The 24,088-nt window shown below is 31.0% G+C and overlaps 1 protein-coding gene across 3 annotated transcripts in view; it reads left to right on the top strand.

Moving 5' to 3' along the window:
- The window catches only part of LOC111030319 (acid sphingomyelinase-like phosphodiesterase 3a), a 194,599-nt gene that overhangs the window by 77,413 nt on the left and 93,098 nt on the right, over positions 1 to 24,088 (top strand). For all 3 annotated transcript variants that reach the window (XM_022309747.1, XM_022309746.1, XM_022309745.1), the window contains 3 exons: positions 1,344 to 1,448; positions 14,273 to 14,341; positions 19,085 to 19,262. In XM_022309747.1, the coding sequence (XP_022165439.1) occupies positions 1,388 to 1,448; positions 14,273 to 14,341; positions 19,085 to 19,262 (308 nt within the window). In that variant the 5' untranslated portion in view covers positions 1,344 to 1,387. The remainder of the gene's footprint in view (positions 1 to 1,343; positions 1,449 to 14,272; positions 14,342 to 19,084; positions 19,263 to 24,088) is intronic.

The raw sequence follows: 24,088 nt of genomic DNA, 5'->3' as shown, positions 1-24,088 counted from the left end.
AATATTTGAAAATCACGATGTATATATTTATCGTATAAACGTTAAGCACGTGTTATGTTTTGATTAATTTACTTAAAATCCTTTTGTAAGAATTTTTGGTCGCATGAAAAAACTATACTAAGATTCATTTGACACTTTACCTGATACTAAAAATTCTATTACTAAAATTTTAAAAATAACGTTCAAAGCTTAACAATATTTTTCAGTATAATATTATGAATCGTATTTTATTGAAATAGGTCAAATCATGTACTTATTTATTCTCAAATCATTCATGCGATTTCTTTTAATGTATTTAAAACAATTTCAAACAATTGTTAGAGGTATTTAAGGTAAACAAGTATTTATAATTCAGAAAATAATTTAAAATAATCAAAAAATGTATGTTTCAGAATATAGGTTAATTATATTTTTTGATTAAAAAACGTGATACATATGTAAGGTTGTCTTATAATCATATTGACTTATTTATTTCTCCATTTGTTGGACGGTTAAATTGATCATGTATTATAAATGTATTAGTAAGAAACTTTTATGTAGTTTAAAATGGTTAGTTAATAATTTTAATTTGTCTTGATTGGTTTCTATTAAAAAATTATCTAAACTCTAATGTACCTAATTCTATTCTTTAAAACGTCAAAAGTTTTATTTTATTTTATAGGCTTATACTTTACATTTTTTTCCATAAGCATGGTATCCAGTTAAGTTGTATCGCATAATATGTAAATGTTAAATCAACTACATACACAACATTCTACTAGAGTATAATAAATTAGTTGTGTTTATAATTACTATTTCGTTTTTTTTTTCAAAAATTGGATGAATATTTGATCCCGAAGGTATCGAGACTTGGTGTCTAAGTACCAACACAAAATCTCATTAAGACGTATAATATTTCATAATTTAAAACATATTAATCGTGTGAAATAACCAAGTAAAAACATACCTAATTAACCATACAGTTTAAATGCTTTTCTTATTATTACTTATGGTAAAATTCATACTTAAAATTAAATTAAATTGCAGCAAATTGTGCTAAAAAGTGTTGCATTTACTGTGTTTATTTGGTACCTATGTCTAATAAGGCGGAAAACATAATTATTTATACTAAGAAACCTAACCAATAAATTACCAGGGAAAAACATTTACTTGTTTGCAAATAGATTGTACATTCTTACAATATATTTACAACATTACAGGATTCTTTTTTTTTGTTTTTTTTTTCTTAGTGTTTCGGATAGGTAACAAAATTGTAGTTTTCAGACATTTATTAACTTTACACGAATTATTTACGTTTATTGAATTTACCGCTATTTAAATTGTATTGTTTTTGTCTGTTACAGGGGAAGATAAAATGCAACCTCTGTAGGAGGTTTAACGGGCAGTGATGCTGTTATTCACATTTATTGTATGTGCAATAGCCGTCAACAATGTTTCGTCGAAAATAGGTAAGCTGAAAGAATTAATAGACTTCCGTGCAATTAAAACCTCGTAAAACTGCTTTTTGCGCTTACAATCATCCACTTCGTCTGGTCCTTATTCTTAAATCTCTTACACCAAGTACTCATCAATCAGCTGTACCCATATTAATGTATTTATACTGAATGGTATAAAATGGTAGCGAGAGTGAAATGAAACTGGCGATATAACCATAGTATTATCTCAGAGAATTTTCTAGGTGTGTTTTTAGAAATAGCAGCCTTAGCTATTTTGGCAGTTGACTTTTTATAATATGATGCATCATCTATAATATATAGGTGGTATTTACATCATATATTGAATAAAAATATAAAATTGTGTTTTTGTGCTCGTTGAAGTTCATACTTCATGATATACGTTATATGTTTTATTTGTTTTACTTTTTGAAACACAGTCTGCATTTTTAGTATCATATTATGAAGTTCAGATAGTAATATTCTACCTACATGAATCGAATTTAGTATCTATGATTAATTCGTTGGTTAGAACATACAAGTATTAAAAATTTATAAAATCAGAGCAGTCGATTAAATTTCTGTGGGGTTCCCCTGTGATGCTGATATCCGCTCATCTCAACATTATTTACATTTTTATATTATGTTGAAATTCTCAGAAAAATATCGTGCTTCAAAAAATATGTAATGAAAAATGTATATTGTCTATATATAATTTAAAAAATGCATTCAAATGTTAAAAACTTAAAAATGATAATGATAAAAATACTAAATAGTAATTATTTAATAATATAATATGTAATAAGATTAAAAATGGTTTAAAATTATGTAAAAAAAAATATTCCCAAACATTTTAATAATTTTAAAAATATTGAGTTTTTACCATAAGAATAATCAACTTGTATGATATAATATGTGTATTTATATTGATTTAGTTTGAGCTGTTGAACCAGCCATACATTAATTCTAACATTTTAAGGTTTCGATTTGTTGGATTTTTTATTGTTGGGGTGTTGATGCCAACCTGATTGTGGCATACGGTCTTTTAAAAAATCATTTCTTAACTGTCGATTGGTGTGAGCTGGTTGGAAGATCACTTAAATATTATGTTTATCGATGATTTTAATGTTCCATATGCGTATTAAGAAATAAACTTTGGAACAGGTTTGTTCATATTCATGTTATGTTTACTATTACGTACTCTCAACGCTAGGGCAAATGAATAGTTTTTCCTGCTGGAAAAGGAGCATTTAAATTTAATTCAGTTTGGTAATTTAACGTTTGAAACTAACATTTTCTCGGGCGCTGTATATTACTGTACCATAAATTTGTCGTGTGCTAGTGTGTATCTCTGCATAGTCTTTTTAAACCAGGCCGTTTCGAGACAAAATGCAAACGACCGATGCGATGGCCAGCAAACAAAACACGACTGTGTCGTAATAATATTATAATTCTACGCTGCGCGGACTACATGTAATATATCATTGGAAAATGTGACATATTGTACATAAATTCAACAATTTATTAAGAGGCTTAAAAACGTTTGCCGGCCGGCGTCGTATCAGGCAGAACTCGTGGCGGCAGAATCGTATAGCTTTAAACCTAACATAATGCGGCGTCGTATATTAATATCAGATTTCCACTGCCACCACAGACCAGCACATATATAATAATATATAATCGGGTGCGCTTCTGCCACAACCGCCACAACCGCCATCACCACTGATCTAGCTGTATACATAATATTAAAATATAATACTGTCGTCTGCGGGAGAAGTCACTATTTTTCATTTAAAGTACTCGATCGAGGGCGGAAACGATTCCGGTCACCCACCCACGTTAACTTATACCCCGCTATCTGTCGATAGCGATATTATTATTATTATTATTATTATTAAAAAAACTGTATGAAAATATCCCTACCAAAACCCGTTTAGTCGTCTTAACTCCCATCGTGAAGGTTGGCATAATTATATCGTTGATTGTCTTACTCTCTGTCTCTCTCTTCCTTTATTATTTGAAACCGCCTTGTCACTTTCGAAGTGCCTGACAAGCGATGATACTTCATTTTAATTACAAACCATTGGCACGCAAGATATATTCCTTCAAAAAAAAAATGAACAGTGACACCAACGACGACAAGGCTACTGCAAGCACGTCATGAAATGCTGAAAATATTTCATAATGACATAACAACGAAAAAAATCCTTGCTGTACTCCTCATATAATGTTAGGGTGAATTACCTATGTGTACTTTAGGTACTGCATATGTATTGTACGAATTGTCATAATATTTCCCAAGACTAAAATGTATGAAATTCGGAATTCGTATGTCATAATTCTCTGTATTATTATCATGAAATAAATAGAGTTATTAGATTTTTACGGAAAAATAAACATTTTAAAAGATTGATAGCGAGAGAAAATGACATCGATTAAATAGATTATCTAAAAACGCATACTGTTTTCCGACTGCTTCGATTGTTTTGAAGATAAATCTTATTACATGTACGACAAATTTAACCAGCCGAAACTTTAGACAACTTTTAAACGAAATCTTTCTTCACTACGCTTACAATATTCCTATATTCCACTCCAACAACAGCCGGTTGGGCCTTAAGTCATGTTCGTACTATATATACACGCAGAATCGGGACGACATATTAAACACATTAGATACTCTGAGTTTGACAAATTTCGACCAAGAACTTTAATGGAGCGAAAGTTGCCGTCATGTCATAGTCGCGTAACGAATTCCTGACGAATTTTCTCCCGAGACATTTTAAAAACACGCCTTAAGTCACAGCGCTGATTTAGATTGAATACTCTTACGCATATCGATTATTCTTAAGGTACCAGCAGCCGAGGAGACGTATATCAAGCGCTTACAATAAATTATTCGAAGAGGATTTTCTACTTTCACGAAAACAACAACACGCCGTGTAAGCGCTAACTCTGAACGGTTTAGTTTGAAAATTCTACATAGTTGACATAATCATAATAACTATACAGTATCAAGTAAATTAATAAAATTCAATCAAATATTTTTTACGAAATAATTATATTTTATATTAATTGTCTGAAAAAATAATTTTAAAATTATATAGGTGCCTGCTAAGAAATTATAATTATACAGTATTATAAACATTATTAATTATTAAATACCTAATGTGCAGTTATAGTGAAAATATAATTTTAGTAATTAAATCAATAAAAAAATAAATAAATAATTTGAATTATATAATTAAAGCCAAAAATGTTAATAACTATATTATACACGTGAGTTTTAAGCAAATTTTAATTTTGTGAGGGCATCTTATACTTTTTATAACTCACTTATATTCAAATAAATATATAGAAATATAATTTTCAAAATAATATTAATATACAGTATAAAATAACTAATAAATCAGTGGTAAAAATAAACATCTCAATACGGCGCACTGGTTATGCAAAATAGCTTCACTTGTGTCAATAAGCGAAAATGTAAAAATAATTATTAATTGTCTTCAATACTAGAATAATAAGACGCGTGTTAAACACTCGGAAACCGTAGAAATCGAGTATAATATCGTAATGTCGATTTTTGCTGAAAACAAACACAGACCCCAAAACAATGACATTGTTATAGTAATGCCGCCGGGGTGTAAAGTTTTAATCTGAGTAGCAAAACAAAAATAAAACCTTTTTCGGTGATTTATAGGAGATTTTTCGACACCCTTTAAACTCGCGCTGCCACTGTATAATATCGAATAGATTGGAATTTACAAAAGAAGAAAGGAAAACTACGCCAAACTTTTCAACCGGTAGGCAGATGCCTTTTTTTACACCCACCGAAATTCTAGTCTCACACACTCGCATCAGTGACCGCAAAATGTACACCACCGGCCGGTCTTAACGCGTGTACACAGTGGTACAGGTTCCTACACATCGTGAAAGAAAGAAAAAAATCTGTCAAAGCCAGTGGTCGACGTTCGCTGCTGAAGGGAGTTCGTTAGTATATTGCTAGTGTATATAAGGTGAATACTGAACCAACCTGTAGTTGCTACGAGTTGAGTAACCATAGAGTCATTGAGATCTTCGACGCGTTGAGGTGTCACCGATAAATCAAAGTGGCCACAGATGGTGTGTCGGACAAAAAATCGTTTTGTCCGACACTTCATCATCTGGACAACGATGACGTAGAGTTTCGTCGATAGTTAGAACGCTGGTTGAAGGACCGCCAATTTTGATACTGAATTGCGGGCACCATACATAATATAGCTATGTATTTTCAGAAAACTAAAAAAAGAAAAATTGCATTGTAACAGACCCTGGTTATAAATGAAGCGATTTTTTGATGGTGTAATGATGTTCACCAGACGTTATGACGTAACTGTAATACATTTATATCATGAGTGGAATAATACTAAAAATGAAAACATGGATGTTTAATCGAATTAAATAACTTGTGTTAAAATTTAACGCACTTACTTATACGTAAGAAATATATTTTTTAGAATTTTCTATGAATTTTCCATTGTGTTTAATACCTCTAAAATATACATAGAAGTTATCAAGTGATGTATTATTAAACTTTTAGATTATATAAGAATTTATATATACATATATATTACACATATAATATGTTGATATAAAATTATAAATGTATTTTTTAATGAATTTAATCAAATAGCAAATGTTGGTAATGAATAATCGTTAATCAAAAACGATATGAGAACAATCCTATGGAATTGACTTTTTTCTTTAAAAGAAGTTGTTTTTGGTTTTTTATTTAAATATATGGTAATAATTATCAATTAACTGGACATCAAAATGTGTGAGTATAAATTTATTGTTTTTGAAATATAATTTTATTAGTCAATGGAAGAGTTTTAATGTTATTTTAACTACATAAATACAATCAACAAAACATTTTCATTTGAACGGTTCTAAAGTACCACCGTTTGAAGTAGAGTGGAATCCGTTTTTAACTCGAATTTGTAATCAGCGTACTTTAAAGCATTAAACAGTATCTATTGAGTACTATAACTAATAACTGCAGTATTTACAACGATACAGTAATTTATTTTGAATATTTACATTTACAAGTGAAACAATATATTAATAAGGAAATAAACCCCAAAATGAGCTTTATAGTTTCGAAAATAAAATGTGAAATAACATACATTTGAAACGTATAAAAAAGCATTGCAATATTGGTCATCGAAGTATGCATTAAAAATGTCCAAGTGTCCGTACAATTCACTGACAGTTTCATTCGAGTGAGCCAGAATAAATCATTGAAGTATGTTTTTTTTATAATTATTATAATGAATGATTATCATAAATCGGTCAATGTGTTTACCATATATATTATACTGCATACGGATGAAATAATTCTTCTTATTGGCAACTATGTGGCCCATTTTTTAATCGAATATTTTTAAATTACTTTTCGGAAGACAATAAACACAAGTGGTGGATCTATACGTGCGTTAAACCAACACGGATATTATTCTAAAAACGCTTCCTGGTTGGGCTTTTGAGTACTGATAGCAATACAATTACTCCTTCCAGTGTTCCCTTTATTTATTATTCTAGAGGTTTTGGTGCGGTTTCGGCGATATACGACGACAAGTCGGTTTATAACAAAATTTAACAAAAGTGTAGCTTTGACGGTGAACCACGATAACCGCTGTTTGCTCTCGCTGCAACCATACGCGTTTGGGAAAAAGGTGTAAAAGGGATTCAATCGAAACCTGTAAAACCACCGTGAACCGTAGTCGGTCGTTCCCGAAAAATGCTTTTGTCGATACTACATAATAAGAGTTCGATTAACTTATTTTTGTGGGCTTCATTTATTTTTCCTAAGTCTCATTATTAACAAGAATTGAAAAAAAATTTAAACACAGTCTTGGAAGGTTGTAGTAAATTTTTTTCGCATTTCAACCGGTAGTACCTGCCAAGTAACAATAACGACGACGTGACCAGAGCAATAGACAAATTATTTACTATACTTGTGCGTAGGTAGGCGAACCTACCGTGTCATTATCGCTTTTGATTCCCGGCTCGGTTAACATGCCTCACATACCTACCATAACCTATAATATATATTATGGATACTGTAGTTCGGTAAAATAGTAAATGTCCAATCGCATAGTATATATTTTATTGTTCGTTCACAAAGTTAAAATGAACGACGTGACATACGTCTAATAATAGTAATAATAATAATAATAATAATAATAATAATAAAAATAATTTTTTTTATTATTCATATAGCTTCATATAGCTTCCAGTACAAGACTGGTGTAGTTCTACAATTAAATTAGCTAGTAATAATATACCTAACAATTATTTTCGTCAACGACTCTGCACAGTTAGGTCAGGAGTATAATGTTTACTGTACAATATTATAATATTATCTTATTGTCTCGTAGCGCGGTTATTTTCCTTTCATAAATTATAGCTGTATATTTGGATGAATAATAAAAATCTACTGTTATGCGTTACCGCAACAACGTCCTTCTATATTTTGGTTTCGAGAACGCGTTTTTTCTTCCTTTTATGTATACTTATTTATATATATATATACACACATTTTTTTGGGCGAACTATCCTTTTCGAGTCCATTACCACTATCGGATATGAATATGGTAATGTGTAATCCATACACGTATCACAAGCCGATATCAAAATAACTCCAGATATATTTTATATCCGGCCATATTATAATATGCCATCGTTTCACATATAAATTGGTGATTATGCATTTTCGCCATCATTCTTTTGAACAACAATGGGAAATTTCGAGTGCATATTTTTTGTGTTTTTTTTTATCCGACACTGTTTTAGTCAAAGCGTTCACATAATATCATAATACATATATATACATATAATGACTGCAGAGAAACAGTCGTAATGTTTATTTATTTCAACAAGCTAACCCCAAACATAGGTACGCTTTAACTACATATACTTATTTCAAATATATTTTGTCGGGTGAAAATTATTACACAATACAGTACGACGTAGTATAACATTAATTTCTAATACATTTTTGGTTTTCCATGCAAAGGGTTATTTGATATCAATGTATTGAGCCATAGAGGCACTAAACCCCCGATTATAAAACCGTTATATCACAGACAGCTACTTTCGAGTTCCAATATAGAAAAAAAATCTGTAGTTTCAAATAAACAATTATTATGAGGCGTTGCCTGGCAACAGTGAGATATTTTTTTCTGCAATAAAACTAGGAAAGATATTCTATTATCGTGTGTGTGTCATGATGGTGGACGAACAACATAAAAATGCGTTACGAGCTGATAATGAAAAAGTAACATTTAAGGAGGGGGAGCTGTTAAATGTCTAGTAAACCAAATAAGGGGACTATTCTAGGTACATTTTAATATTCTGTTATATTACAATTTGACACCCGTATAATATGATTCTATAAAAACTATTAAACAAAATATAATGTTTTTTGAAAAAATATAAGGATGTTGTTTAGAAATTCTTTTTGAAAATATGCACCCCAACAGTTCGAGTCCCTAAGTAATTCTTTTTATAGGTCATAAACCCTCGCAACTTACTCCATGCCCACGCATACGCGAAGTTGTGGAATATGGTATTTGAGGATCAACCGAAATTGACATTTTTTTATTGGGGTCCAATCCAAACTATTTTTAAATTTGTTATTATAATTATATTTTATTATGTATTTTATTCTTCAAAAAATCAGCAAGTACGAATTTTTTTTTGTTATCATTTGGTAGCGAAACTATAAAACATTTTGTACAGTCCGAAATATCAGTAATTGTGATGATATTAAATTTATAAAACAGTCTAAAGCACTGGATTTTGCCAAATAATTTGGTGTTGATATAGTTTTATGACAAGCGTCTATTATAACCTTATATCCGTTAACTATATACTTTGCCGAACGTATATAGGTATTTAAATATGAAAAAATACAAATAAGCGACGACGTTTGTCGACGCAAATCCGTATGTTTGCTATTTCCACTAATATAATGCTCTGGTCCTATGACTGGTATTAAAACATAATATGATAAATTACATATTCGTCGTCCATGCTAATTTATTTTATTGTTTTTGTACCAATTTATTATAATATCATATTATAAATTATTACCATTCGTATCAGAAACACATCCATAATTCATAATGTGGTTAGGTATACTATTATTATAAGGGTTTTGAAATTAATGTTATGTTTAAATTATTCTAACTCCATAATTAGAAAAAAAAAACACAAATATAACAGTGAATTCCAATATTAATAAATTATTTCGAATGTGCTTTCAGTTTATTTTATAATATATTCAAAAGTGAAAATTGAAGACCCCCGAGAGTGTTTTGTTACAAAGCATTCATTTTTCAGACATAATTTCTTTTACGTATTTTCAAGTGAACATAATTAATTAATTTTATTACCATCAATCATGATCCCAATGTTTACGTTTCAATGTTATCAACTTTTTCCATGGTGTTTTACGTTTTTTTTTTATTAAGTTTAAATATTTAGCCACCGTATTCAGAATGAATAATTATAATTTTAATAATTCTTTTAATTTGAATAACATATGATTATAAATATGTAATTGTATAGCATTGTATGTATTTGTTGAAACACATTTCGATTGAAAAAATAATAATATTTACTTCGTATTATAATTCTATATTTGTGGTTTAATATCTTTCTATAAACAGTTGATTGCATATTATTTAATTTTATAAAAAATGTTGGTATTTTTTGACCAAGTGAAAGTTAGTTAAAACAAAATGTAATTCCACACTGTTAACCTCTTTTTATCAGAATGTCCAAAACCGTTTTAATAATATTACTCCTTTCACACTATCGATAAACATATCGATCACTTTAAATATCACTTATTTTGTCTCCAAAATATGGTGGTCAAGCCCGTTTAGTCTAATAATGCTGTACAGGTCACAGAAGTCGAATCAGTAGATTAAAATGACTCTACAAAACTCAAATAACAGTGTAACAAGTAAGAGTGTGTTATGGTGCAATACATTTATTATTACTAGCTTAAAACTACCTATAATACTTTGGCGCTCCGTCTTGGCGAGGATGAAAAGTGCGTTGGCGAGTACGTATATTATGATCGTTTTTTTTCCGGTTCTTTTTGTCGTACATCCGTACATTTTGGTGCGATATATCATTCGCAGTAAGTCGCCTTAGTAATAATATTTGCAACCCAGTCACGGCCGCATAAGAAATTGCGGGCTGGGTTGAACACGTTTCGAGTATTTAATACATTTCGGTTAGGTTAGTTTGATTTTCATTGCATCGCCGCCGTTGATTAACTACTTGCACGTCGTCGTCGGTAGTAGTGCCTCTATTGTCTGGTTTTTCGTAAGACATATTATTATCATGATGTATGTATATTATATTTTAGCGCTCTATAAATATAATTTTCTCGTTGATTTTTCTAGGGGAGCAATTAGTTATTCGAAAAACACCCAACGTCTATTTTTATATTATATATGTGGCTATATTATATCCGTAATGTTTGACACGAAATCACGAACATCAAAACATGAATTTATATTATGAGTAACGGTGTTAATGCAAACCGTCATATTATGGATAATATAAAAATTAACGATATGTATGTCCAACTAAAGGCAGCCCAACATTTTTACCTCGACGGGACAGACTTTGGCCACTTTATAGACTTTCACGGTACACATATATAAATAAATATATCTATACATATTATAGTACACCACTTCATTACCTATTAGAGAACTGTGAACCATGATAAACTACGAGGTGCCTCTAACGGTTATCGGGGAACAATAACAATCAACTTAAATATAACCAATTACCAAAATGTCCAAGATAATGTTGTAATATTATACTGTGCAATATTATAATGTTTAACACACATAATAAATAGTCAAAGATTACGCGACACACCCAAAGTGAAGCACAGACGTTGGGAATCCCTGGCACTCAAACTTATAATATAGTTGCGGCTAGACACTGGTGACGGCGTCTAAAGATTACAATATACTTAAGTGGTGCAAACTCAAAATTATTTTGTTGTACACTATTTTATCACATCTTTCTTGAGATAACAAAATTAAATTATTTTTTCACGACGTCTGTACACGATCACTTTTTGTATTTTTTTATTTATTTTCTTCAAATTTTGATAAATGACCTGCTGGAAATAACTTAAGACTTTTTGTTTGTTTCTTTATTAATTAAAATAAAAACTTTTATCCTAATTTAATTTGTTTAGTAAATTACACAGTCCAGTGACATGAATCAAATGATGAAAATGTTTTAATGCCATTAAAAATGTAAAATAAAACTTTTTTTTTCGTAATAATCAAATTAAGTCTAATGTACGTGCATCGCCATTACACCTCGTTAGGACCAGCGATTTTTCAGGGCAAAATTTAATCAAAATTCTACCATGAAAAACTTAAAATAATAATAACAATTTATGTATAATTCGAAATTATTATTTTCTCTTAATCGTGTAATGCTTAAACGTTTATGAGTTTGTATCTTTCTTTTATAATAAATTATCTTAAAAAAGGATTTTAAAAATCATAGCTTTTTTTTGTATGCTAATGAAAAAAGTTAGAAAAATAATAAATTGGCAACAGATAAAATATACATAAAATATAAAATAGATACAAATAAGGTGTGTTCATAGTTTTTAGTTAAATTTATATTCGAAGATTTATCTTAAAAATATTGTTTTCATGTATTTTAAATGTATGTGAATAGATTGATAAGTACTAATAAGTATTTAACTGTGTTCCAATAAAAATGAATTTCTGTAATTACTTGACTATCTATATAATGTTTAACACGTAAACCTGTATTTAAATTTTAGTTTAGGTACCTATATAATGATTTATCTATTAACATTATACATAATATTTTTTTTTAAAAATTAACTTTATATGACAATTATAATAAAATGTTATAATATTTATTGAATAATTAACTTAAATAATACCAGGTGTTTGACAAAATATTGATATACCTATACATTTCTGTGAAAATGTAACTATTTTCTAAAGAGTTAATTTAAGTTTTTATCTAACTTTTTTTATTTTTTTTTTTAGGAGCATCTGTTCATTATGTGTTTGTAACTCGACGTTAGAGACGATCTGTTAAGAAAAACTCTTTAGGTAGGAACAATTTTAGTTTTTCTACAGATTGAGGAAGCAATTATTTTTTTAATAACGAATGTATATTTTTCGCTTTGAATATTTCCTTTCATGTGTATGTCTGTGGTCATTGGGTTGGAAATTTAATGTACAATCCGTATTAAGTTTTCAAAAATGTTGCAGTGTATTCTTGGGTTATAATAATAATAATAATAACAGTGAGTAGAGGGGTAAATATAAAAGCCAAATGTACACTTTATTGGTTCTATTATTATGTATCGAACCTAATGTCGTATTCAATTTTTTTCTTCAACTATGTCATAGTTATGAAAATGGTAGTACAGACTGAGCATTGAATTTGAAACTATTATAAGAGTATATAAGCTTAATAAATTATACTCATATCAACATATGTTTAGAAAAATACGTATTTAACGTTCTTGATTTTAGATAAATTAACTTTAAGCTGATATTTTGTACACGTAACTTTTCCCGCTATATTATCAGAAACCGACTCTCGATTGTCATTAAACGTATTTTAGTGTTTTCATTTACTACGTACCTAATCGAACGGTTTTGTCGCCATATCTATGTATAGTTTCCGCTGTAAACTTTTCACGCTCTTGCAAGTTTTCGTGACATTACATATACCATGCCTGTACCTATTATATCATTATATCGCACTGCCGTAATAATTTATGGACTAATTCAATAGTAGTAATTAATGTAATGTGTATCGTTGTGACTTTATATTGGTACCTATATGCGTATATTAGCGCATTATCATATATGTGTATATATACTCGAAACGACATGGTTTGTTGAGGTGGCAGAAGAAAATGATAAATAATTGCTTTTTATCGAGATTATAATATAATTTTGTTGGCGCGTTGACGGGAGCTGTGCAGAACGGTGTGGGGACGGGGCAGGGGGCATCGACTGAAACGTATTTCGGCCTTCTAAAAGGGACCGAAATAATTGATATTTATAAATTGCTCGGAGCTGAAAGCCATATTATGCCATAACATCCCGGCATGTCCTCTCTCCCGTTGGCCCTCGCTCTCTCGCACCCTCTCTCCGGTCACCGCGTCCGACTCCTCTCGCTCACTCCGCATCGTCATACCTACCTACTATACGAGGCGGCGGTGATTCGACCGCCACGCAACTCGCCGCTTTCGCCACACTGAGTACCCACCGTACACGCTTACATAATATTATATATATATATATATATATATATATGCGTGTGAGTGGGTGTATGTGTCCCAAGCGCGTTCAATATGCATTGCCCGTAAAGTTATTAATACTAATTTGCTCTAATCCGTGACACATTGTAAGCCCCTCGTCCAGCTCTCCCGGGGGAGCGCGCGGCGTCCCGAATCCGGATACTCCACCCGGTTCCAGCGCCGTGCACTCCACGTATTGCGTACACGTAATAATACGGCAGTTGCGCGTGCAAACCCACGTGCTCCCTACCCCCCTGACAAAAACCACCCCTCACCTGCGAGAACGGCGACCGAATCTCCCGGCCTCTCCGCCACTCCTCGCGCCAAACACTCGCCCACCCGGCGCTTTCCGCCGACTCCGACGTACGCGTCGCGGAGGCGAATCTCGAGGGATCGGCGCAAAGTTCTAGTAGCAGACCGGATGAAAATTTATCTTCTCTTGTTTCAGGATACTTTTGGCACATCACCGACATACACTATGACGTGAATTATGTAGCCACCGCCGATTACGCACAAAGTGAGTATTATACAATATTAGATTACAATATTATAGATATAAGTTTTTTGTTTTGTTTATTATTCAGTTTATTATAGTGTTTGAGTTGTAATCGCGAGTTGCGCGCGCAGCTGGACGCGACCGATTAGACCACGAGTGTCGTCGTATGGTGAAAACTTTTGCGAAACTCGTGCCGTTTGATGGCGAAAAATGTTGTCCGCGCATTACAAGCGTCTCGAGTCTATATCGATCGGCTTCTTGTGATATGATTAAATTGGGTGGCCCGGGGATGTCGTTCGGACACGAACCGAATATGCATTTCCCACCCGCAAGCCACCGCCGGTATCATAAACATTTTTTCCGACCCCGCCGAAAAGAGTGCCACAGAAAGATTGGACTAAACGCGAATAAAGTTTGATTCGGTTTTGTATACATGTGCATTATTCGTGGATGGCAGTAAAATGTGAGAAAAAATCTCGGGATCCATGTGATTGCCGTCTTTGATGAAATCAAACCAAAATTGTGGGTGAAGCCACATTTATATATATATATTTTACCCACACACACACACACGCGTGACTGGACGTTTTTCAGTGTGACTGGCATTGGTCTCTCGTAACCACCATCGCATCCCTCAGCGATACTCGGGCCCTGGGTTCGTTTCGTAAAGTTTTTAACCACATTTAATTTCGAAACAGCTAATTTTTAAAAGCAGTTTGTGAGAGTTTTATGTGGAGGTTTGGATGTTAACGATTTATAGCCGACATACATGTGTGCTACTACAGTTTTTAGATTTTTAGGCGCTATTTATTGTATTGTGTTATATGAAAACATAATATTTTAGGATTTTGGTTACGTTGATCGATGATTACAATAATCAAATGAGTAATTTTAGATAAGTTCTTAAATATTGTTATAAGGTAGTAGTGAACGAATACGGATATTGTCCTGTACGTAAATATTATAATTTTCCTTTGAGTTAATTTTATATAAATATTACATACAAGTATATATTATCTTTAAGGGTCTTAAATTTACAATTTTATAGTATAGCAACATAATATTTATTCAAAAAATTATTCTTAGTCAAAGCCAGGGTTCTTCATTGACCAAACGATCAAACTTTGTAGAGAGCAATTATTTCATATGATGTAGAGAGTGGATTTTTTCAGATAAAGGAAATACTCCATAAATTGTATTAACTAAACTTATAAATTTGCTTAGAAACGCTAAATAAAACATTTTCCGGTGGTCTGATAATCTGCTCAAACTAAGCTGGCTAATATAAGTGTAGTTATGAGAAAATAAATTTATATTTAAAAGAAAAGAAACAAAACACAAAACAATTATTTGTACCCACTCAATTATATGGTAATTGCAAGAAGTCGATAGATCCAACCTAATCTACTAATAATCAAGAATGGGTCTCACTAATGATGAGTAAATAGATTTTAAAGAAGCTGATAACATAAAATCACGTGTGATCCTCTGTAGGAATATAAGAAATTAAAAATCCTTACAATATATTTCCTGAAAGTGTTTCAGAACTAACTCCAGTACAAAATACGTTTTATAAAAATAAATGCCTGGTGCTTAATATAAATTTCAAATTATAATTTACCTTCATTGTCATCGATAAAATATTAATAGACGAATACCTCGTTATTACATTCAGACTAATGTAATAATATTTATGTTACAATAATATTCTCATTTCGAATTTCATTCATATTGAATGTCCTTTGATTATAACCGAACATTTACATTATTACTTTAATCAATTGCCCGTTTTGGTTAATTCAACTAAAACCAATTATTAATGACGTTTTGTACCATTTTTCACACCACAAATCGAATTAATAAAAACAAAACGAATTTACACTTGATGATAAACAATTAACTAATATTTGTATAATATTTCACAAACTTTTATTGCATAAAATATAATAATAAATACACATAATATAATTTGTCGAATATTATAATACACAAGATAACCCATTTATAAATAACTTTGTAAAATATTTACTATAGACACATGGAATCATATTGTATATTACACCAAAACTTTTTCAAGGTCATTTTTCTTCTGTTACTGTATAAACTAAAATAAATGTTTTTTGTTAATAAAAGTACAAATTTTTGTTAAATTGTTTGTAATTTGAATACATTTTAACAACTAAAATAATATATTTCTCTATTGACGATGACATATTATTATAATATAATATAGAAGTGATTCGTAAAAATTAAAGAACTAAAGTACAATATGGTATTTCTAATTTAGTATTATAATTCTTCGAAAGGTTTAAATTAGATAAAAATAATTTCCTTTATACACAAAAAAAATTTCCATTTTTGTGTACTATAAATGCGTGTGAAAATTAAACAGAGCAACATATGTATCATGTACTCGTATAGATTATTTTTCATAATATTATGGTACGCGTCACATATATATTCATCGAATTTTGGAATAGCAGTATCTTTAAAAAAAGTCTAAACCTACTTTTATATTTACATAAAATTACTATTACCAAAACGTTTCCAATTCTCGAACTACCTATGTATATTTATCTGTACTATAACTTCTTTTTCCAAACAAAGCGTTCAGACGAGACGAATTACAAACATCCGGGATTACTATACATACAGCATTTAGGATAAAGAATTCACATAGAATAGTATACACTACACAACGATGTGACATTTCAGTCATTTTTGTTACATGAATTACATTTATTACTTTATGTGTGTATATATATATACCCAATAAACATTTCTGTGTAAGCTGGAGTCGTTGTTGACTTTTAAATTATCGTGTAAAGTCGTACTTTAAATTGTTGGGAATGAAAAATAGTGTTGGTTGCGTATTTATCGAGCTAAGAACTGAAAATAAACGTGTTCGGGTTATGTTAAGTATCACCTTCTATTTCTCAAAAACAGTATAATTCTTACTCAAGACAAAAATATTCAAAGCTTTTTTGGGTGTCACATCACATTTCGTTTTGAATCGAAGAATAATAAAACCATATTATCTGTGTACGCTGGGGCTGGATACAGAATAAGGTTGTAACACGGGATGATTGGAGCACGTGTAATATATTCATTTCTACATTTTCTGTGTTTATAACTCCACAGTCAATACAAGAATGTCAACAAAAAATAACTTATATAATAGATTAACCAAAACGCCCATTGTTCTGATCAGAATCGTATATATTCATGTATATATTATATATGAATACATAAGATAAATACACGATAAATTATATCCCCTTATTGATACAGTTATATTATCATGTTTACCTCCTTTTTTTTTAATTGAAGGGAACAAAGTGTTTTGAATTTTATTTCTTATTAAAATACCATTAGTTTTGATTACAACAATTAATTTAGTTAGTATTAAATCGCAGTGTTTTCATGATATAAAAGTCGAAACATATACCTATCTCCTTAACTTGTTAGTCATTTTTTTAAACTTTTTTATCGAAGTTTTTTTCTATTCTACAAATACTATTTCAAAATATTTTAGATATTTATGACATAAACTCATACAATACTTGATTCACTTTTAAACTAGGAATATTAGGTATTTAAAATTGATAAAAGTGCATGTTACAATAGTCCTTGTATGGGTGTACGATTAGCGTACGTAGTTTGTTTGAAAATGAAGATTCAATATAAACATATTTCTTTGATCATTATAAGTCAATTTATTGATTCAAATAACATAATAAAATGCAAAAAGTTCATATCTTATCAGATATAAATCACAACATTACATACGCGTTACAATCGTACCAGTCTCCCCGTCCTATCGATAATAGGTTAGTTCAACATTTTAAACATTCTTTTGAATAACAATTATTTATAATGTATTATAAATTGTTCTCCAATGACGCCAAACAAATAATGATAAATTAACTTTCAGTGAGACGGTTACTCTTTAAGAACAATAAATTTAAAATGTATACACAGCCAATGGGACCTTAGAAACAGGGCTTTAAGCCAAGAAAATAATTGCAAACATCGATACTTTTTCGTTGGCGAATTTAACAATAGATTTATCTCAGCAATGCATTTGATTGAACCGCGAAAGTTTATTGAATAAGTACATTTTTTTTCACTGTAAGGGTAACTATATTTTTGATTAGCGGATTTGGGTTGACAAACCGTTGCGGTTATTTTATGTTTATAAAAGTTCGCCGGTTTCTCTAAATTTACTGGAGCGTTCCCACGGTGGTATGTAGTTTTTGAAACTTTTTGGTTTTTAATGGCCGTATATAATAATATATTATGTAAACAGAATCGTCTGGTAAGTTTGAAATCCTTTAATTTGTCGTGGGCGTATAATAATAGAGTTATTCTGCTCAAAGTTGATAAAATTGTTATCTATGTATTCATATAATATTTCTTTGAAGCTTTTGAAAAATTATTCGTCAACACTCATTCGAAAGACTTTTTTTTATGACACAAGAATACAATATTATTCACCTAACATTTATAGTATATTTCGATAATATTAAACGTATGGGTGTACCAAAAATAACATACATGTATCAGTATTTTTTATAATTATTATGACAATTTTGAATTACAATATTATATGATAAATAAAATAAAATTCATTACTCGTATAGTTATTGTTAATATAACATTTGCCGGTTGCTTATGTTAAACACTGTGTATTGTATCTTGACTGTCATGATTTGAAATAATGATAATATAAACTAAAAAATCGCGAACTGTTTGGATTTGCAGGTTGCAAGCGGTCGGCGGTCGATCAGGAACTGTTGGTCATGGAACGGCCCAGTCTGCCGTTCGGCGGCGGTAGACTGGGCGATTACGGGTGCGACTCGCCGTGGACGCTGGTCCAGTCTGCTGTGAAAGCGATGAAGGAGAAGCACGGGGACAACATCGAATTCGTGCTGTGGTCCGGGTAAGGTGTTTTGTTTGTTGTTCGCAGAGAACGAGGAAAACAATAATGACGATAGTAAAAAAAAAAAAAAAATAATAATAATAATAAAAACAAAGCCATTCCCTTTATCCTTTTCCGGTCCGCTCGACCACGGGACAGTTACGCGTATAATACGTAGGTATATATTTATAGGTACAACCCAAAGAGCGAAGGGTCGCCAAACAGAAGTTTAGAGTGGTTTCTACCCTTATCTCGGTCCACTGCTACTGATTGGCAAATTAAAAACGCCCCGTAAAGTGTTTTAGTTCTTACGGTCGTGCGTGGCAAAAAAAAAAAAATATAATATGTTTGTTCGTTGAATTCGTTTGTTGTTTATTTTTCTATGCTCTCCGTTTGGACTAACCCATCGGACACTCCCTATACTATACGGTGACCATAATTATTCAGCGTAATATGACTCAAGTCTCCTCTATGTCTATCATAATTTATACGAACAGTGCGAAGGCGACATTTTTTATGTACCCACACCAATATCGGTGGATATTGTCATCGAAGGTCCGGTGGTGATGTACAGAAATAAGCTGTATTTTAATATATGTATTCTTAACGTTTCTCTTATTTCCATACATTTTAAACGATTTTCAATTAGAAACTAAAGAATAAACAAGTGAGCTAAATTGTATTTAATATTATGTACGAATTACAATTATGCTGTGCCTAATTTGTACGAGTTCAGCGGAATCGATTTTACATAAATATTACGGACAGTAGTCGGTGAAATCGATGATCTAGGTTTTAGAAAACAGAATGCTTCTGCAGAATTAATAAATACCCTAACACATGTCTTCTCTGACTTCTCTACTTCTACGACACACAATGCACTATTGGATCGGCATCGAAACGTTCGATGGTGTGCATAAAACGCCACCTGGACGATTTTTTAATGTTCTCAATCTTAGCCCAACAACTACTCGCGATTTGTACGATACAATCGTTTTCAAAGAGGTGTTATTAATGGCGTGCAGCGGAAATAATCATAAAAAAAAAAATTTCGGGTTAATATTGTTGTTGAAAGTACTCGCACAACTAGTTACAGTTGAATGCATAAAACATAAACCTTTGCTTTGTTATGTTTTTAGACTGTGATTTGTGTAAACAAAACCAATTGCGTTCATATATTATTTTTGCAATGTTATCGTATTTTCTGTTTTTTTTTCTGTAGTCGGATCGATGAATATTGATAAATATTATTTCCAAAAATGAGTGTATTATTTGAACGAGATGAGACTATCTCGTAAATCGAACAAGTTTTTTTTCCTATTATATATTATTATAGTAAAATGTCAATGAAATATTATTCACATGCGAGTGTTGACAGTTATTAGAGGTATACAGTGTATTACAGTATGTAATATTTTAACATGATTATGGAAAGATGAATATAAACAACGTGCAACGGTTTAAATGAATGTGTGCTTACATTTGTACAATGGGATATTTTTCGGGAAAACACATGTTTCAATTGACTTATAAAATTGAAATTTATTGAGGTATATTTATGTTTTCAACATGTTATGAAAAAATTGTTAAAACCCATTGTAAATCATATTTCCTATATATTTTATACACAATGTACATCATACATAATATTACAAAAACACGCATGTGCTCTATATATTATTAATTATAATATCATGACAGTTGAAATCTTCATTTTGAACCCGAAAAAAAAAGAATAAATAACAACATAGTTTATTTTGCGACGAGTCTGTATAATAATTATATATACAGTTGAAAGTTTTGATCGATATGATATGACCCATAAATGTATGTCATTAGTTTTCCTGTGGCAAAAATACAATTAATACGTCTCTAATATTTGCACTGAATGATTAAAATATGTTATCATTACGGTTTATCAAAGTTATATGTCACTTGAAATATTTTAATAATAATGCTTTACCTTTTGAAACGTAATAATCAATCGAAGCGTAAAATATAATATAGTATTATAGTATTGCCATTCCTTAGCGTTGACAATTTTGAATAAAAAATATATCATCATTGTTTCTATGCTTTCTAGTTGAGCTCGGTCTAGTCAATACCTACAACATCAGTATTAAGATTTATCTTTATAGTTAATACTATTTATCTATAACATCTTATGCCGCCTACAACCACAGATGTATAGAATAAACCAGATTTCTAACTATGATAATACGTGAAGCAACCATCCACTATTTAAAAAAGAGTCCTAGGGAATAGGGATCTTATCACAACTATTTAATGCTGATAACTTGATAACATGGTTGATAATAAACATAGATCATTTTTATTAATATAAATTATTTATTGCTATCTCACAAACACGAGTGATAACGAACATTGGCCTCGATTAAAATGGCGGCCGGTAGTTTCAAAAAATTGCATAGGCTCTGTGCCGCAGTTACCAATCTAGTTTATTCTATATATCTGTGTCTACAACTGTAATTAATTATCTACGGAGATATTTTATTTTTATAAATATTTTATTGATGAATACAAGATGAGCAAAAACCATTCAATTATAATAATCTAATGGTACGTATTATAATATAGTAGCAACTTACAACCAATTTCGTATCTGCGACTACGGTGGATATAACTTGTTCTTAATATTGTAAAAAAAAAACCAAAGCGCATTATTAAACGTTTTAGTTGTTTTCCCAGAAACTACTACGTTTATTTTTAGCACAGGTTCACACGTCATGAACACACTTGGGACGGTCTTTCGTGCGCGGGGCATAATCACAAATAACCTGTAGCTTGTCTTAGTTCTTGTTTTTTTTTCCACACAATAACGCGTTTATCTCTTACCAGATGGTTATGGATTGTTTTTATAGATAAATTCCTATTAAATATAATCTTTTGTCTTCATCCGGATAATCATTCAGTCATCTAATCCCAAAATCCACAGGATTTGATCGGCTAGCTGGGCACGAAACATACTCTGATACCTATAGGGTGGAACAGTACCTATTATGCTGGCGTTTGGAGCGCATGTAACGTTACAGACCGTTGTACACGTCGCACGTTGCTCTAATAATATTATATTGTATACCTGCGCACAATGGCCGTACAGCCATATAGGTACCTACGCCGTGTTATTATATATTTTGGTGTTGCTATTCGTACACACGGACCAAGTAATTAGATTAAACGTACCACCGGAGTTGCGCACACCGCGGGATTATAATATACTCGGGTGCGTTTGAACACGTCGTATTCGACGACGTTATGCGCACCACTGTAATAACAACACTCCGCCGTAAAGTTTACGGATGTACACATATTATTAATTTATTAACAAGACCAAGAATATATATACGGGGCCGCGGTGACGGGTCATGCGGTCGGGCGTGGGCCGGAGAGGTAGGTAATCTTATATTACTCCTCGGGATACGGTGAATAGTGTCCACATGGGATAAGAGTTCACGTACACAAAACGACGACCTTATGAGATCGCATCTAATGTAAGGGATTACATACCCGAGTATAGGGTACAGGATATGGTACGTGTAATGGTACACGTATATAGGGCTATTTACGAGAATTTATTTGGCTCGTGTCCATCTCGCATCAACCGTCTCTATAGTAAAACTTATAATAATGTCCCTTGCGCGCTGGTTTCGACCGGTGACTGTATTAAAAAACTTTTCCGTTATTGTACATTTTCGATTAAAAGTTAAAAATGCGTCGCATCGTATTAATTCATAATAATATAGATTGTTATATTCTATCAAAAAGAGTACCCGTATAATATTATGGCTACAACATAAAATGTACACGGTGATTATTGATTTATAGGTTTTTGATATTTTAGAGTATAATTTTGCTCGGCTAATAGTAATTAATTGTGGGTGGTTTTTTTTTAATTATGTAAATGAGTACAACAATCTAGGTAAATAAGTCAACGGGTTTTAATTGACTACTCGTATGTAGTTGAAAACTTTAAAAATCTTCTCACATAAATAGTTAATTATATTAAATTGTATTATATAGTTTCAATACCATGATCTTAATTTTTATCATGTACATCGCTAACCACCGTCAATTATTGGAATAGTTTTCTTTAGACATCATCCAGATAAAAATGGTATATTTTTTTTTTGTAAATCTTTAGCTTCGCCGGCAGTGGCTATTATTTTTATACATTACATTTTAATCATTTATGCTAACCATTCGATTACAATAATATAGTGCGGACTGGGGAGGGACTTTAGGATTTATAACTATTTGTTTTTGTTTCTCTTGATGTATTTCTCTAATTTCTTAGGTTGATACTCCTAAGGAACATGAGGTTCATTCCACTGGTGGTTTTTTTTTTCTTGGTGTCATTGGTTCAAATGTCTATTTGTGTGTTGGGTGTGGCCGATTCTCAGTTAGTTAATCGTTTTATCTGTTTTTCTTAAAGTTCTAGATTGGGGAATGAGATTTATGCTTTGTTTTATTTCTTATGATTTAGTATTTAATTTTGACAAGTGATTTTGATATTCTGTGTGATCAGTAGTATATAATATTTGTACCCTTTGTTTAGGAATTTATTTATAAATGTCCTAACGTATAACGCATAAAAATTGAACAATTATAAATGGGGTTTACTCTTTAGCGATGAAATACTGTACAGTGATTCACCATCAGAATCAATGACTATAATCATTCATATATAAACAAAAATGGTAATTATATCATAACTAGTAAAGGAGTTAAAGCTTTTAGTTAATTGTATTTGTAAACCTTAAACAGTTAAAGGATCTACTAAAATAATTTAGATTTTTCTAGTTAATTTCAAAAAATGCATACGTGAA

Source organism: Myzus persicae, unplaced genomic scaffold (genome assembly GCF_001856785.1).
Source record: "Myzus persicae strain clone G006 unplaced genomic scaffold, MPER_G0061.0, whole genome shotgun sequence".
Taxonomy (NCBI): domain Eukaryota; kingdom Metazoa; phylum Arthropoda; class Insecta; order Hemiptera; family Aphididae; genus Myzus; species Myzus persicae.
The sequence above is the reverse complement of the archived record's forward strand: the minus strand, read 5'-3'. Positions and strand labels throughout refer to the sequence as shown.